The 18,377-nt window shown below is 43.1% G+C and overlaps 1 protein-coding gene across 1 annotated transcript in view; it reads left to right on the plus strand.

Moving 5' to 3' along the window:
* LOC147105144 (acidic mammalian chitinase-like) overlaps nucleotides 1-18,377 on the plus strand; it is a 44,032-nt gene that overhangs the window by 22,983 nt on the left and 2,672 nt on the right. The window contains exons 5-10 of the mRNA XM_086011786.1: nucleotides 3,427-3,592; nucleotides 5,669-5,793; nucleotides 6,548-6,671; nucleotides 8,321-8,503; nucleotides 11,317-11,433; nucleotides 15,435-15,570. Of these exons, the coding sequence (XP_085867912.1) occupies nucleotides 3,427-3,592; nucleotides 5,669-5,793; nucleotides 6,548-6,671; nucleotides 8,321-8,503; nucleotides 11,317-11,433; nucleotides 15,435-15,570 (851 nt within the window). The remainder of the gene's footprint in view (nucleotides 1-3,426; nucleotides 3,593-5,668; nucleotides 5,794-6,547; nucleotides 6,672-8,320; nucleotides 8,504-11,316; nucleotides 11,434-15,434; nucleotides 15,571-18,377) is intronic.

Consider the following 18,377-nt stretch of genomic DNA (forward strand, 5'->3'; position numbering starts at 1 on the left):
TCATAAATGTGAGTGTCCAGCTATTTCCACGGGACATTAAGAAGCAGCTGAGTGCACTGGACACAGCAATGGCTATGGGACCTTAGAACATAGCAGCTGAAGCCCTGCACACCAATCCAAGCAGTTCCAGTACAGCTATGACACTGGCATCTACTCGACAATGTAGAAGAATGTCTAGGTATGTCCTATCCATGAAAAACAGAATAAATCTAATCTGGCCCATTGCCACCTGCCTTTGGCTAATCATCAGCAAAGTGATGGAAGAGTCATCATTAGTGACACCTGCTCACCAATGGCCTGCTCACTGATGCTCAGTTTAGGTTCTGCCAGAACCAATCAGCTCCAGACCTAATCACAGCCTTAATACAGACATGGAATCAAGAGCTAAATACTAGATGAGAGGCGTGAATATCTGTCTTTGACATCAAGGCGACAGTCGCCTGAGTATGGAAGCAAAGAATCCTAGCATAAGTGAAGTCAATGAGGATCAAAGATAAAACTCTCCAACAGCAAGAGTCATATCTGATGCAAGGGAAGCTGATCATGACTGTCAGAGTCGAACCATCACAGCTCCAGGATATTGCTGCAGGAGTTTCTTAGGGAAGTATCCTCGACCCAATCATCTTCGCCTGCTTCACCAATGACCTTCCCTCTATCATAAGGTCAGCTGTCTAGCGGTTCACTGACAATTCCACAGTATTCAGCTCCATTCATTTGAAGCACTCCATGGCAGGCTACATCGGGACTTGGACTGATAATTGGCAGATAACATTCATACCGTATAAGTACCAGGCAATGACCATCTCCAACAAAAAAAGCCCAATCACCAACCCCTGACCTTCAACAGCACCACCATCTCAACCTCCCCACCATCAACCAAGAACCAAAAACTTAACTGGACCAGCCATATCAACACTGTGGCTCCAACAGCAGGTCAGAGGCTGGGTACTCTGCGATGAGTGGTTCACCTCCTGACCCCCTCAAAGCCTTTGCACTATCTGCAAGCTCCAGTCAGGAGTGTGATGGATGGGTGTAGTGTAACATCACTCAAGAAGCTCGACACCATCCAGGACAGAGAGTTCACTAGATTGATGCCCCTGCCACTTGACACAATATCCACCCCTCCCTAACTACCACACAACGGCTGCAGTATGCATCATCTGCAGCATGCACGACAGCAACTCATCAAGCTTGCTTCAACAGCACCTCCCTTTCTCACAGTGCCTACTACTAAGAAAGGCGAAAGCAGTAATGTCAAAGGAAGACCATCACCTCCAGGTTCCTCTCCAAGTGCCACACCATCCTGATCAGACATTTATCACCATTCTTTCATTGTCACTAGTTTAAGATGCTGGAAGTTTGAGATCATAGGAGCACTATAATGTAAGGGCTACAGTAATTCAAGAAGAAGGCCCACCACTACCTTCTCAAAGCAACTAGGTTTGGCAATGAAGGTAGCCTTACCAGCACTGCTCATATCCCAAGAACAATTTTTTTAAAAGTTAATCCTTTCTGCAGAGGGATACAATCTGCAGGGAATTTATCAACCACCAAACATTTCAGTATGCTTACATAGAATTTACAGCACAGAAACAGGTCATGCGGTCCAACTGGTCTATACCAGCGTTTGTGCTCCACACGAGCCTCCTCCCCCACCCACATTTTCATCTAACCCCATCAGCATATCTTTCTATTCCTTTCTCCATCATGTGCCTATCTAGCTTGCCCTTAAATGCATCTACGTTAATCGTCTCTACTACTCCCCGTGGTAGCAAGTTCCACATTCTCACCACTCTTTGGGTGAAGAAGTTCCTCCTGAATTCCCTATTGGATTTATTGATGACTGTCTTACATTTGTAGCCCCTAGGAGCCATCTGTAAATTTCTGGAAACCTCGGTATTTGATATGGAAGCCCAATCCTCAAAGTAACTAAAGATACCAGGGAAATCCTTCTCTTCACCTTTCCCAGCTTGAGGGCATCATCTCCAAGAATACAGCCAAAAAAAGAGGGCTGGAGGGTTCTGAGTGCTATTTCGTCCTTGTGTTTGTCAGGTGTAACCAAATCACATTGTTTGACAGAGTGATCAACTATCAATGGATCTCTGTAGTTCTGTCTACATCTGAAATATACACTAGGAAATTGTCAGTGTTCGAATTGCCAGTTATTCAAGCAACTTAGACTGTGATGAGATTGTCATTGGGGTAAATTTTTGTCTTCACTGTTTGGGCGGTGCAGATCATTGTCCCATTGTAGAACCCGCCCGATTTCAATTCTATTGACTTCAGGTGGCGAAGAGGAACATTTACCCCATTATATCAGTAGACAAAGTCCCTATATGAAGTAGCGGAAAAAGAATCACATGAAGAAATGACTTGCACTTGTGCAGTGCCTTTTCAGGTCTCTCAGAAATGTTTAGCGGTGCTTAATAAACAATGAGTCTTTTTGAAGAGCATTGGCTTATTATGTAGGCCCATATGGTAGTAAATTTGCATACAGCAAGTAACATCAAGAGGTATTTCTATCAACTAAGAAAAGGAAAAAATTATTATTCAGGCATTTTCTGCTGAGTTCATTAGCTGCCACCATTATGCAAATTTAAGAATGTTTGGATTGAGAATTTTTGGATCAGAATAGAAATCGTGGGGTGGAAATTCGGGCCTGAAATGGACAATGAACGGACACCCTAACAAGGAGGCCCAAAGCCGGCCCGAAATTGGGCCTTGGGTCTCATTAACATTATTTGGGCAAGCTGCGGGCACCTGCAGGTGGCTGGCAGTGGCCCCCGGGAGTGTGGTGGAGCCGGGAGGAGCTCTTTCATTTAGAAAAAAAAACCTACCTTTCCTTTTTGGTGGCGGCCATTTGCTAGGCTGCATCCACGCTTGGAAAACCTGAGCAGAGCAGGCCCGACATCTAATCTGCTCAAAGGTAGGCCCAATTTCCCCAAGGGATCCTAAAACAGACATTCGGCCCCCTCATTAGCATATACGAGGGGCCTAACGGCTGTTTTAAGCAGCCGCCCCAGATGCCTGAAAAATGTCCTGACCCAATATCAGGTCAGACATTGTTCAGGCGTCTGTGGGGTGCAGGATGTTGGTCTTCAAAACTGGCCCTTGTTGGACCTGTTTTAAGCCTGTAAAACGGGTGCTACAAGGTGCGATTTCTACCCCCTTTATATTTTGTTTAAACCAACTTAACAGTTATGTGTAGGTACTGTATCAAATAAAACAGTGTTAACTGCCTATAGCTAGAAGTTAACCTATAAAATAGGCAATGGATTTTGAAAGAATTCTCATTGTTCCACATGCAGTGTTGATTTAAGATCGATGTTATGATAAATGTTAACAAAAATTTTTTTTTTTTTTTTAATGATTGAACCAGATAAAAACAATATGAAAATATTTCATTATTTCTCCCCATTCTTTCAGGTTCACCAGCATGGCTTCTACCAAGGAAAATCGTGTAATATTCATCCATTCTGTGGTTAAATTTATTAGGAAGTACGGCTTTGATGGATTCGACTTAATCTGGGAGTATCCAGGTTCTAAGGGAAGTCCATCTGAAGACAAAAAAAGGTATACAGTTCTGGTTAAGGTGAGTAAAACAAATTTCATTTTTTTCTCCCTTTATCTTCTTGAGGCACCAATTCTTGCTGAGACATGGCTCCCTGGGGCCAGCAGCCTGCCATCACTTTATCCAAGTGGTCAAGCTTTATTTGGAAGCCGATTCAATCAATACCAGCAGGAGTATCAAACCACGGAGAGCATCATAGCCCAGCACGGTTCAGTTCTCACCCAGCATCCACACACACACACACACACACTTTCTAGGAGGCATTATTGCCAACAGACCGGGAAGCTGTCTTTCTTTTGTTTCCCTTGCCCAAAATAGCGGAAGCCAATTGTAGCCCCCACACCACCGCCCATGTTAAGGTCAACTAACTCAGTACAGGTCACAAATCAAACCTGGGACCTGCATTCTCTGCGACTCAGAACAATAACAGCAGGTTTTTTTTTTACTCACTAAGCCAGCAGGGATCCTAGTTTTCAATTTTATAACTGAATCAGATATGCCGTGCTATATCATTAGCAAAAGAAAAGCAAACATAGTTACATCACTCTATTTAAGTAAATTTTCAATCTCAAGTTTTCTAAGCTTTATTCAAAGGGATCATTTTGTCCAAGTAAGGTCACTAGCATGTCATTTTACAAGACTTAAATACACAGCTGCACAATGACATGATTGGTGGTGCCGTGACTATTATGCTTCAGACTTTCACCAGATGCTTTTCTTGCGCCTAACCCAAAAGTCAGCTCCTATGGGCAAGTGCACCCACTTCAAATGAGACAAAGTAATCTTGGACAGCATGGCCTGAATGAACAGTAGACATGCTTGTTGTCTCAGGATTTATACTCACGATTCCCACTGCACACCCACATCACTTTGGTGGATGATTAATATCAGTCACGCCAGATATTTTAGTACCAGACGGCATTACCAATCTGGTTTATCCATCGATAGAGTCTTTTACAGTAGCAGTAAATTACAGCCAGTGCTCCAAGTCAGCTTGAATAGCACAATCATTTTGAAGCAGTTCATGAAAGAGTTAAAGAGACATACGGACAATCAGCCATGATTTAATTGAATGGCGGAGCAGGCTCGAGGGGCCGAATGGCCTACTCCTGCTCCTATCTTCTATGTTTCTATGTTTATACCAGTCATTAGAGTTCCTTTGCACAGTCTTTCTTTGTAGACTTTTCAAGTAACAAAGACTCTCCTTGACAGCCACATCTCTACTGATTGTAGTCATTCTTGGAATTACATAGATGCTCCTACCCATGGAGTTGACAGTTGCCTCACATCCAAACAAAATGGTAACTGAATAGAACATTAGAAATGCCTGTAACTTATACTTCTTGCACTCTTCTATCTATTGTGTTTGCCATTGAGAAACTACCATGTGAGACTGAGGCCCTCGCAACAAATGGCCAGCTACAGCAACAGGTACATAAAGGCCTATCAAAGAGAGGCTAGGAGTTTGACAGTGCTGTCAAAAGCAAGCTTGTTCTGAATAGATTGTGATGTATGTTGTCTGGTGAAAGATGTGTGTTTACAGCACATTGTTATGTCAGTGAGTAATCAACAGCTTGATTGGCTTCTTCTTATGTTTCAGACAAGGCCAGAAAAACAGCACGTTTCCCAGCCTATTTAGTGGGTGCTACCATTTCTGTCACAATGCCATCATCAGTTGTGTCTGCCATCTACATTTCTATGTTCATTAGTTAACAAAAATTACATTAATATTAGTACAGAAAAGCCATGTAAGCTACTTTATATTATTACTAGCTGGGGGAGCCCGGCTTTGCCAGGGCTGTTTTGGGCCGGGCGGTTTAAATCGAGTCCCAGGCTTTGGGGCCTCTCTGTGTCCCTCTGTGAATCTGCTGCCGGGCAACATTTTAAATCGAGTCCCAGGCTTTTGGGCCCTGTCTCTGTGTCCCTCTCTCAATCTGCTGCCGGGCAACATTTCTACCTTTTAATACCTTGAAAGATGAAAGTGAAAGTACTTATAAAACGTTTTTGGTAAATCTTGTTATTTTTAAAAGAGATACTAACTTTTTCGAAGCTGGATCAGCAGATTTTGAGCTGGAAGTAAATGGATCTTTTTTCCAGGAATTGAGACATGCCTTACAAGAAGAATCAAAACAATCTGGAAAACCCAAGCTACTATTTACAGCTGCTTTCCCTGCAAGTAAACATACAATTGATGCTGGTTTTGAGATGAATAAAGTTGGTCAGTAAGTATTCATTCTTTCAATAAAGAATTTTCCCTGTGCAATTTTCACAATTGTATGTCGTGCAAAAATGTTGCTGGGCAGTGATGCTTAGGTCGACCCTATGACAGCGTACACATGGGATCCTACCTCAGCCTCTGAATGGCTTAACTTGAATCCAGGTTGGGCAAAGTTTTTATTTCATTGAGAAACTTGGGGGAAGAAACAGGGTCAACAACTAGAGTAGAGAGCAACTAATAAATCAAGATGTAATAATTCAGTGATGGCAAGCTAGGGTCTTAATAATGCACTAAATCAACAGGTCTGATAAAAAAGAAAGACTTGCATTTATATAGCACCTTTCACAACTTCAGGACGTCCCAAAGCGCTTTACAGCCAATGAAGTACTTTTGAAGTGTAGTCACTGTTGCAATGTAGGAAAAGCTTCTGAAGAAGCTCTTGCCTGAGTTCAGTAGAGAAACTGGAAAATTGAGATATTATGGTGGTTGTTTACCACTGGGAATTTCCTGGGGCTACTTCCACCCCATTGTCGTAACTTCAGCGAAAACCCTTTTTAACGCATGTTGATAGGGTTTCTACCGAGCCTCCACTGCTACAGGGTTCTTGATGGTTCTTTCAAAGTAAAATGAATTTGTATTACAATAACTAGGGGAACTGATTAGGAATGTTTTGTTGCCAAATTTTATATATAGTCCAGATGCATCCGAATTTCCAGTGATTATTCATAATTTCAGTTACTGCATTTTCATTTCTACAGATATCTGGATTTTATCAATGTGATGACATATGATTTTCATGGTGCTTGGAACTCATTCACTGGACATAACAGCCCCTTGTATCATGCCTCTCCTGAACAGCATGAATCTGCATATTTTAACATGGTATGTGTACAAGTCCAACATTCACATTGTGCTTGTACACAAAATGACAACAGCCACATTTTTACTTGCATGGGGGGATGTAGATTGCTGTGGTTCAATTAAGGGATCTAGACATGCGCGTGGTTGTCAACCTATAGGAAATTGGGCTTGAGAGGGCCCAGCTGCAGACTACAATTTGGTGTCTACTATAGCAGTCCAGCCCAGTTTGCTTTCTGGCACCAGGGTGGGCATTTGTTCAGGCGGTCGCAGGGGTACAGAAGTGTTATCATGAGAGATGGCATCATTTGCAAATCCCATTGCATAACTGCCCTGCTACCGGGCTACAGCTCATAGCTCCTACTGGAAGAGCACATTCCAGGAGATCACTAAACTCGAGTGAAGCTCCTAGCCAGTCGATCTCCCATTCTATGCAAGATGGAGGAGATGGTGGAGCCTGAAGCCTACATAGCCCCAGTATGAGCATCGCAGAGAGATGCTATTAGTGGTGTCACAGACTTTTGCAGGGGGTTGTGCAAGGTGAAGGTAGGGTCCTGCAGGGCTGTGCGGAAAGTATGAGAGATTTGAAGGGGAGTCTTACCGTGGCACCCCTGGTGAGATTAAATGTCTTTCTGCACTGCTTCCAGGTCCTGGTGTAAACGTTGCTCACATTCACATGTGCCACCTCTAGCCATGCCTGTTCACCAACTCACTTTAGCACTTGCCGACCATCCAAGGAGAAGAGGACCTTCCTCCTCTCATCAACTTGCTCCATCGGCATCTCCACAGCTGAACCCAAAAACTTTGGGGACATACTGGAATTCTTCTTGCCCCCAGACATCTTCCTATAGCTCCGCAATGTACCATTCCTGTTTGGCCACAACTCCTGTTCAACTCTCCTTTGAGTTCCTGGAGGCCCTTAATCACCTACAGCAGCACCTCCCAGTGGGAAAGCTGCCAACGGGAAGTACATTTAGTGCTGATACAAGCTAATGACAGGTAGCCAGAAAATGGGATGGGTCCTCCAACAACTTTGCCGGGTAGCCGTTGCTATTGTCCCAGATACCTCCCTCAATTTTGCAGTGGGTGAATAAAATCAAAATCAACCCTGGGGAGTTCAGAGCTTGCAGAGACTGAACTAGATCTGGTCCTGTGGTAGCATTTTGCAACATGTGAAGTGAGCTAGCATGTTTCATAGATCAATGTTAAGAAATAGCGCAGGAGACGCGTCTTCATTGTTTTGACATTTTGAGGAAGATCGAAAGATTGAAGATTTTCTAAACTATTGTAAGTACAAGGGGTGCACAGAGTACTGTTCATCTACCTGTTTAATATTAAAGACATTTGCCTGTTGGTTTATAGCCTAATCCTGATAACATATATATATATATATATATATATATATATATATACACACAGTATATATATACACTCATCTACCTACTGAAGACGACATATTCAAGGAGCTTGTAATACAGTGGCAGGTGGTCTCTGTTTGACCCTGGGGCTTGTCTACATTTACCTAGCAATTGGGCAGCTAAAGACACGCTCTGGTGTGTAGGTGACACAAAGTCCCTTGCATTAATGATCATTTACACTGAACCAAGTTACAATATCTAGCACAAAACCCCCAAAATGTAATCGCCTCATTGTTCCGATTGTTTCTGCTGTAGGATTTTGCCGCCAAATACTGGAGAGATAATGGTTTACCAGCAGACAAAATGATAATTGGATTTCCAACATATGGACGGACATTCACGCTTAAGACTTCCAATCACAGCGTTGGTGCTCCAGCAGTTGGTCCAGGGCCGCCTGGTATCTACACAAAAGCTCCTGGTTACTGGGCTTATTATGAGGTGATAAAACTTGAGCATATATTTTTTTTTACAGGGTACAGTAGTGTAGCATTTATATTACTGGACTAATAATCTAGAGAATGAGACTTCAAATCCCACCATGAATTTGAATTCAGTTTAAAAACCTGGAAATAAAAAGCTGGTTTCAGCAAAAATGACCATGAAGCTGTCGGACTGTCGTAAAAACCCAGCTGGTTTCACTAATGCCCGGTCTGGCCTATATAGGACTCCAGTCCCACATTAATGTGGTTGACTCTCAACTGCCTTCTGAAGCGGTCTAGCAAGCCACCCAGCTGCGCCACTCAAGATGAAGGGATGGGCAACAATGCCAGCCTCGCCAGCGATGCCCTCCCCCTGAGAATTAATTTTTTTAAAAGCCATTAAATGCACAAATATCTCCATGCTTTTGCTGAAAAATTAAGTGTGGCGTTTCATAGTACAGGAAACTTTCGATTTACCGGCACCTAAATAACCGGAAATCTCGGTTAACCGGCAAAATTCAGGAGTAGGTTCATACTTCATATTACTTGCCTTCCTCCATCTGTTGCTGTGCAAGGGTGTGGCTGCAGCTGTTGTTAAGCTACAGAGATGCTTGTAACTTGTGGCCATTGTTCTGAACCTGTTGCTAAGCAACAGGGTTTGTTGCTTTATACGGAGCTCTCAGCTCTCGTATCTTTTACTATAGCGCTCGGTGATCCGGAATTTTTGATGAACCGGCACCACGTCGGTTCCGTCGGTGCCGGACAAAAAAAAGTTTCCTGTACAATCTTTTATTCCTTTCGAGTGATCCTTCCAAAACAGTAATTTTGTAAAATATTCCTTTAAAGCTGAAATTACACAGAAGGAAGAAAGAACTTGCAATTATATAGCCCCTTATCACATCCTCAAGACATCCCAAATCAATTTACAAGCAATGGATTACTTTTCAAAATACAGTCACTCTTTTTATGCATGCAAACACAGCAGTTAATTTACGCACTTCCAGGTCCCACAAACACGTGAGTAAACGAGTAACCAGATAACCTGTTTTTTGGTGAGGGAGGAATGTTGGCCAGGGTGCCAGGAAAAACTCTCTGCTTCCTAAAATAATGCCATGGGATCTTTTAGACCCATCTGAGGAGGCAGTCGGGTTGCCAAGCCTCCACGATTGTCCAGGAGTCTCCAGGAATTAAAGACTAATCTCCAGGACACTGCTGCCAGCAAAACCCAGGAGAAAAAATCATCGGGACTATAAAAAAGTTGTGTTTTTAAAAATAAATTCTTTGGACGTGGGTCAAAAAGGCTGTTTGGCTGACGGTCAAGAATCATCCAATCGGGAAATGGAGACCATTTGCCACGAATATGGACATGTTGGCCAACCAATGGCAGGATTGTGGGGGCGGTGCAGGTGTTGCCTTTAATGTCCTGTGAACCTGTACCACCTAAATCCCTCTGCCTCTCCACAGCATGCGGCATACTTCCATTCAGAGTATAATTACTGTTTTCTTTATACCAGAATCTATCACATCACACTTACGGACAATTGAATTTCATTTGCGACCATTTCGGCCATTCTCCCATCTCATCAATATCCCGTTGCAGCTCTCTTTAGTCTTCTAAAAAAAATTAACTATAAGTCCTATTGCAGTCTACAAAATGGCAGCACTTGCTAAGGATTTTGGCGAACTTGATTCTTTTAGAACAACTTCCTCCAGGCACTGACCTGGAACAAAAGCACTGCAGTACCCTAAATAGAGAGAGAGAGAGAGAGAGAGAGAGCTAGGGTGGCAAAGACTGGTGACAATATGAACAAGTGGAAGCTGAGCAATTACCCCAGATATGAATGTGGAAAGCCTCGGCAAACATTTGAACATTGCCTGATGCAGTGTCAACATCCTGTACTCTGAGGAACTGTTCGAGATAAATGACAACACCAGATCCTGGCTGTGGTTTTGGAGTGACATGCTATGATGATGATGAACTATACCTCCTTTTTTGGTATCAGCTGCAAATTTTTACACCACTCCCTTTAGACCGATCTGATATTATTGATATACGTAGTGACCAGAAGTGGTCCCAAAACCGAACCCTGTGGGACACCACTACCCTCTTCCAACCACTTTGAAAAACTGCCCTTAACTCCTACTCTCTGTTTTCTCCCTTCTAACTCATTTTAAATCCATTTTTCTATTATCTCCCTAATTCCATGTCCCCTAATCTTCTCTAATAATCTCCCGTGTGGTACCTTGTAAGAGGCTTTCCTAAAAATCATGTACACTGCATCCACTGCATTTCCCTCATCTATCATGTCTGTTATTTTCTCAAAGAGATCTATGAGGTTTTTCAAGAACTATTGAAATCCATGCTGGCTATTGCTAACTTTCTCTTTATCTGGATAGGTGGAAATTTCATCCTTAATTAAAGACTCAAACATTTTCCCTACCACAGATGTTAAGCTAACCGACCTATAACTCACTCAGATTAGCTCTGTCTCCCTTTTTAAAAATGGGTATTACTTTGGCCACTCTCTAATGCTTCAGCGCACATTCACACTCAATAGAGACCTGAAATATAGAGGTAGATTGTAGTCTTGATTGCCTGGGCAGTAATCTGGTGGGGTGGAGCACCCACCCTTTATAGAACAAGGCTGACATTTATTCCATTGAAACAGGCGATGCACCCAATCAGATTATTACCCAGACAGTGAAGATGAAAATCTACCCGAAATTTCAGGGCCTAAACAATTTTCTACACAAAATTTTTAATACACAGATATGCAATTGTTGTCATGGCTCTTAATAATAATAACAATGTCCAATCCTTCTCATTGACAGCTCTGTGACTTTTTGAAAGAGGCTAAAATCGAATTGATTAAGGAGCAGAAGGTTCCATTTGCAGCCAAGGGAAAGGTGTGGCTTGGCTATGACGACATGAACAGCTTTGAGACCAAAGTATGGTTTGTGTATTCTGTGTTATATGAAGCTATACATTTTTGTTCTAGTTGAGTCAAATGTCAGAAAATATTCCGTTATGTTTGTGCACATTGTTACAGAAACCTACGTATTAAAACAGGGGTGTTGGCGCTTTCTGTCTTCCTGGGCCACATAGGTGCATGCCATGAAGCCTTGGAGGCCACAAATTACAAGGTCACAGGACAATTACAGATGAGTCCATTTTAATTCAACCATCCAGAGAAATCCTAGCATCCCCCCATTGTAGCATCCAATTGCTTCGGAAATGATTCCAGGGGTTTGGACTCCACTACTCTATCTGGAAGTTTATGCCACATGTTGATCACTCTTTGTATGAAGAAGAATTTATTGATTTACATATATCTCAAATTGCTGATACTAACAGTTCTCAGGATTTATCCACTTACAAGCTAAGAGTCGTTCATTTCAAACCGTCAGACCCGTGACAAGACAGACCAACAAATAAGAAATATAAGCACAAATAGGACTAAGTTGGCTGGGCTTTGTCAAGGCTGGGAGGCCACATATGGTTCACAGGCTGCAGTTTGGACAATCCATATTAAAAGTCAAGCATCTAGCACATCCATCCAATCTGACCAGGTCAAATAGCATATTCATAAAACTGAAACAATTTACAACTGAGCAATCTTATTTAAAAAGAAAGAAAGGAAGCCAGTCATATCCTGTTAACATTGCTAGCCAGGCCTCTCCTTGAAAGGAAGAACTGGGGATTCACAAGTAGCAGCCAATCTAGAGATGAAGCTCATTAAGTAACGGCAGTTATCTTCTAATTGACCTCAGGATATACCCATTTAGAGCACTTTGCCAAAGGCAGTACAAGATCAGATTTATGCTCTGCTCCAGTTAAGTTCTGTGGGCTTAAAGGGTTGGGCCAATTAAACACGTTTACATTAGCAGCAGACCGCTTTCCTCAGTGCAGTCCTGGTTCACCCATTAGTAAAATGTATGGCATACTATGCCATGCTCCTGCTCTGCAAATGTTAAACTTTGAACAGTTATTACGAACTGTTTCATTGTACGTTAATACTTTCCAACCTGTTCTGCAAAATCAATATTTGGTGGCCACTTCATTGCACTCCATGAAGCCCTACAGGCCACATACAAACAAATGCCCTAGATTTATAGTCAGTGGATGGGAAATCTAGCACCATTCTAGTCAAAAGAATAAATAAAGCTCTACTTAAATAGATTTTGAGATACATCCATCCCAATTCAGCCATCACTGTACATGCAAATTTGTGTCTTTTTTTTTAAGAAAGTACATGAAAAAAGTAAACCTATTATTTCCGATTTGCAGGGAAGCTTTCCATCCAACAAAATGTTTTCCAAATTACATCATGAATTATATAAAACTAGTCTGGGTCAAAATCCTGGAACTCCCTCCCTAACAGCGCTGTGGGAGTACCTTCACCACACGGACTGCAGCGGTTCAAGGCGGCGGCTCACCACCACCTTCTCAAGGGCAATTAGGGATGGGCAGTAAATGCTGGCCTTGCCAGCGACACCCACATCCCATGAATGAATTTTTTTTAAAGTCTGACCTCCAATTGATCCGAGGAGCTGCCCAAGAGCAATTAATCTTTAATTGTGTCAGAATGGTGCTGCAATTGGACCTTGTGGGCCCTAAAGAAATATACAACCATACACACAGCTGCACGTTAGCAGCTGAATAATACATTATTTTTGCAGGCACCAAAAATTGAAATCTCCAGAGCAGCAGATGGGAAAGGCCACCAGATGTGCTGCTCAGCACTCTTCCTAGCCGAGGCTCAATTATATTTCTCTCTTGTTGCTGGTTCATTGAATAAATCTCTTCCACCACCGATGTTACCCTCCTGATATTCGTAGGCTTGGAAAAGTTTACTGCCTCACCGACGGGGGAAACAAGGGGCTGCTCCCTCATTAGTGTATTTCCTTCAATGGAGGAGGAGCCACCATCTTCCACCAAAAAGGTCGCAGCTTTTCCAAATCCACCAGGCTCATGAAGCTCAAAAAGGCAAAACTAACAGCAGGAGGAATAAGAATTAAGCACACACGTGTGCAAATCGAAAATAATTCACCCAGGACCAGGGCTTCTCAGGCCTGATAACCAGAGCTTCAGGATGAGATATGGCCCACGTGCCATAGTTCGCTCTAGTGGAAAGGTACCAAAAAGTCTGAAAGTTAATCCTGTTATTATTCTTGCCCCTCTATGTCACCTATTTGAGCCTCTTGTACTATTGTGTTTATCAGTAGAGTTTGATGCCATTTACCAAAAACCAAAGTGCAAGTGAAAGTACTGCAGCAATGTTATTTTCAATTGTTAATAATTACAAAATTGCTAATAACCATTTTCAAATAAAACTATTTCGGTTTGAGCTGTTGTGTGAGGTGAGTGGTCCACAATTCACAATAAGGCTCCACAATAAGGTTCACGAGGTAGATTCCTGAGATGAAGGGGTTGTCTTATGAGGAAAGGTTGAGCAGGTTGGGCCTATACTCATTGGAGTTTAGAAGAATGAAAGGTGATCTTATTGAAACGTTTAAGATTCTGAGGGGGCTTGACAGAGTAGATGCAGAGAGGATGTTTCCCCTCGTGGGGGAATCTAGACCGAGGGGGCACAGTTTCAGGATAAGGGGTCGCCCATTTAAAACGGAGATGAGGAGGAATTTCTTCTCTCAGAGGGTCGTGAAGCTTTTGGAATTCTCTACCCCAGAGAGCCATGGAGGCTGGGTCATTGAATATATTCAAGGCGGAGGTAGACAGATTTTTGAACGATAAGGGAGTCGAGGGTTATGGGCAGCGGGCAGGGAAGTGGAGTTGAGGCCAAGACCAGATCAACCATGATCTTATTGAATGGCGGAGCAGGATCGAGGGGACAAATGGCCGACTCCCGCTCCTATTTCTTATGTTCTTATGTTATGTTCAATGGGCTTATCATGCTCGATCATCTTCCAAACTCACTTTAGTTATCCAGATGCAGAAATGACTAATGCTGCAGTGCAGTTGCGCTGTATGTGATTAGGCTGCAGTAGTAATTTGTATGTTCTCTTTATAATGTAATGCAAATCCCTTGAGTGTATTAGATGCAGGTGTCTAATTCCCAGATATCTGTATTCTCCCTATATTAGAGATTTGTTTTGTATTTCCCCACGATAGCCACCATCATTTCCTAACTGAGAGCATAGACATGTTGCCTGGTCACATTTTCTGCCGGTTCTGCCTTACAGGTGACTGTTAGGATGTAGGTTGCTCCTTCTCATTTCATTCTCTGTCAGGAAGTATTTTCCCCTTCTCAGTGCCTAGGTCAACACACTCATAAACCAACATAGTAATTTGTTTTTTTTCGTTTGCCCTCTTCCCCTCCACCTATTTTTAATGGGATCTGAGGATGAAAAAACCACTCAGGGATGCATTCACACCTCCCTACAGTTTTACAGAGGTCGGGCACAATGCCCCCACTCATATGTGGGTAGTTATATGTTACATAAGGAGAGAAACGCGGCCTTTGTGTTCAATGGTCAGAAATAGGCAGCTCGAGAAATCTCACTGTAAACAGGACCTGTGCAAGCACTCAGGATGTGCTGCCTTCAAAAGGCCTAAGAAGGGGCTTAAAAGTACTTTGATTAGAACATGACATTTTGTAGACAACAGGGAGACTGCCTGCATTCCAATGCTGCAGCAAGCCCCCCAAGTCCTGCCAGGTCAAACTTTCATCCTCGGTTGGGAAGGACCACCACCAATATAATAATGACCTTGAGGCCTGAAAGTTGGCCAGGGTCAAGGGCATCTCCATGGTGGGTGGATGACATGTCCCCCTGGAGTTGCATCCCAGTCAAGGGAGCAGCGAAGAGCTGGGCCATTGCGTCTCAGAACTGCCTGGAATAAAAAATAAAAAGTTTACTACTCGCAGTAGGATATATAAAAGTTACTGATAAACAGAAATTAATACATTTTCATTGTTAATTTATCATTGTAGGTCCAGTGGTTGAAAAATAACAATTTTGGAGGTGCTTTTGTGTGGACAATAGACCTCGATGATTTGAATAATCATTGCAAACAGGGAGTACTTCCTCTAACAACCAAATTGAATAATCTTCTTGAAATAAATTCAGGTAAAATATTTACCATTATAATAGATAGATAAAATACAATAGTATTTCACAAAGCTGTTTTACTATATATTAACATATGAGTTACAATAATTAATAAGTTAGTATTATTACATGTGGTCACCCAACAGTGGCCAAGCTTTTGTACTTTTGAAGATATGGACAACTAAAGAAGGGTCATGGTGGTGCAGTTTACATAAAACCAGATTTAGATACTTTGTAAGTTATTAGCCATCAATCTTCTTTCAAGTATGTTTTTAAACATTAAATTATCACAAAGCTTCAAAGCATAGTGCTTGTTTAAGGAACTATAAAGTTCTGAGCTTGATTCAGGAGGTCAACAAAGGAAAACCTAGATCTATTGTGCAGAGCATTTATTTTCTTGTATAACTGCCGTTTTCAGTCTCCAGACTCTGCTACCTAAACAGATACACACACATTGGAGGGAATTTTAACCTAAAAAAAACAGGTGGGTTTGGAACGTGGGGATAGTTAAATTGTTAAAAATCGGATTCCCGACCTGAACCCGCCTCCGACCCGCCCACTTCCAGTTTTAACGCAGGCGGGACAGAAAGCAGGACGGGGACAGGCGGCCAAACCGCTCCCAGGAGGCGGGGTGTCAATTTAAATATTATAATGAGGCTGGAAGCCTCATTTTTAACCTCCATTTTGTTTCTAACTGCACGTGGACGGGTTTTACACACTTCGTAAAACCCGACAGTTACAGCAAGGTACGGACCACTGGATCCAGCATGTAAGTGCCTTTACAACTACCTCCTGGATCCAGGGTCCCTACCTAACCCAACACCTGTGATCGGGGACCCCCCCCAACGACATCGCCGATCACACCCCCAGTTCCCCGCCCCAACCCCACCACCGATGATGCTGAGGCCGGCCATGATCTTCCCTTCACTCCCCCTCAATCATCTGGTCCCGATCCTCTCTCTCCCTGCCCACCCGCCCTCCCCCAATCCTTTTAACAGCCCGGCCCGAACCCAGATCCTCTGCCCGACCTGACCCCTCCCCACCCTATCCTTTTAGCGACCTGGCCCCCACACAAATCCTCCCTCACTCCTCCGGTGTGGCCCAATGCCACAGGCCTACCCATCCGCAGTCAGCCAGCCTCTCAGTCTGGCTGGCTGCGGGTGGGAAACAGAGGCCGCGCATGAAAATCAGGTCCTGCTGTTAAAATTGGCAGGGCCTGCGGGAAACACGGCCTCCTGAGGTTCCCAACCACCTCGGAGCCCCCAACCCTACTTCCTCCTTAAAATCCAGCTCATTAGGTTTGAGAGTTTCATCAATGAGGAAAAATTTGTGAGTACAAGCTTGAGTGCCACAGAAGCAATTAAAGAGTTTTTAATCGTTTACCTGAACTTATCAGAATTAAACTAGAACAGAAGTACTAATTCCTATTAGTGTTTTACCAACTCAATGAACCTGTTTGAACAAGAAAGGATTGCATTTTGTAGTACCTTATATCTGTAAGGAACACCTCAGTGTTTCACTTTGGCACGCCTTGGGACGTTTTGCTATGTTAAAGGCGCTATACAAATACAAGTTGTTGTTGAATGACCAACTAGGTACGGTGGTTTTAGCTGAGGGAGGACTAGTTGGCCAGGACACTAGGAGAACTTCCTTTTTGAATAGTACCAAGTCCACCTTTACCAATGTTAGGTGAGGTAGTGATGGTCTCAGTTGCATTTCTCATCTAAAGGGCAACAATGCACCAATTCCTCAGCAGTGTACTAGAATCTGAGCCTGGATTATATGCTCAAATCCGAATGTACAACAGCTTGTACACGATTATAAGTCACCTCCAGATGCGTGTTGTGATCAACAAGTTTGCTTTGTGCAGTCAACATTATTTTTCAGGTTGAACAAATTGCCCTGTTTTTAACTTGCACTTTTAGAAGTAAATATGTGTTATCTGGGAGCCATAATTAAAGTGTTTTGTTGCTGAAGGTGTTCCAGGGTAATTCATTATGAGAGAAAACAAAGTATTAGTCATTCATCTCAAAGTTAATTGGTCGTTCGTCTCATTGCATTTTATAGGATATTTCTATGTGCGGAATGGCTACCACATTTGCCTACATAACAGGCAGTATGCTTCATTATAGTTTGCTACATATGAAGGCCAGAATTTTCCAGGGTGATAGCGGGCACGATCGGTGGCGGGTCAGGTGGGAAAGTTGTTATTTTTGACAGCAGGTCGGGAAACCACCGTCATCCCGCCCCACACGCGCCTTACCCCCAGGCGCGTCTGTCATCGTGGAGCCGACCCGACCAGCAGCGGCGAGCGACCTAATTGAGATGATTAACAACTAATTGTCAGACCCTTAAAAGGCTTTTTTAACTTACTTTTAAAATTTAACTGCATGGCCACAGGAACCACACTGTTCGGGAAGCACACCTATCAACCTGAGGTGGGAGTTCAGTGGCCATTGCTCCAGCTGATTACTTGACAAATGTACAGTAAAAGCTCCCACCTGATAGATGATAACTTTCCTCAGGCAGAAGCTGTTGCTCAGTCCATTTCCAGCACAGATTCTGCAGGCTGCAAGTGTTTCCAGCAAAGTCTCCATCCAGTCTCACCTCATTGACAGAAAGCTTCTGTCATCTGTACTTCACCTGCCATCTATTCCATCAGCATGGGTGCCATTTATACTATCTCACCTTGGTCCTCAGAATCAGACCACGATGAGCCCCAACACCAGCAGCACCAGACACGCCAACAGCACCAACAACACCAACCTTCTCCACAATCACCTGATGCTGCAGAGGACAGAGGGCATCAGCACCCAAGCACATTG

This window comes from Somniosus microcephalus, chromosome 18, assembly GCF_052327205.1.
Source record: "Somniosus microcephalus isolate GS21.2 chromosome 18, FLI_Smic_1.0, whole genome shotgun sequence".
NCBI classification, from domain to species: Eukaryota; Metazoa; Chordata; class Chondrichthyes; order Squaliformes; family Somniosidae; genus Somniosus; species Somniosus microcephalus.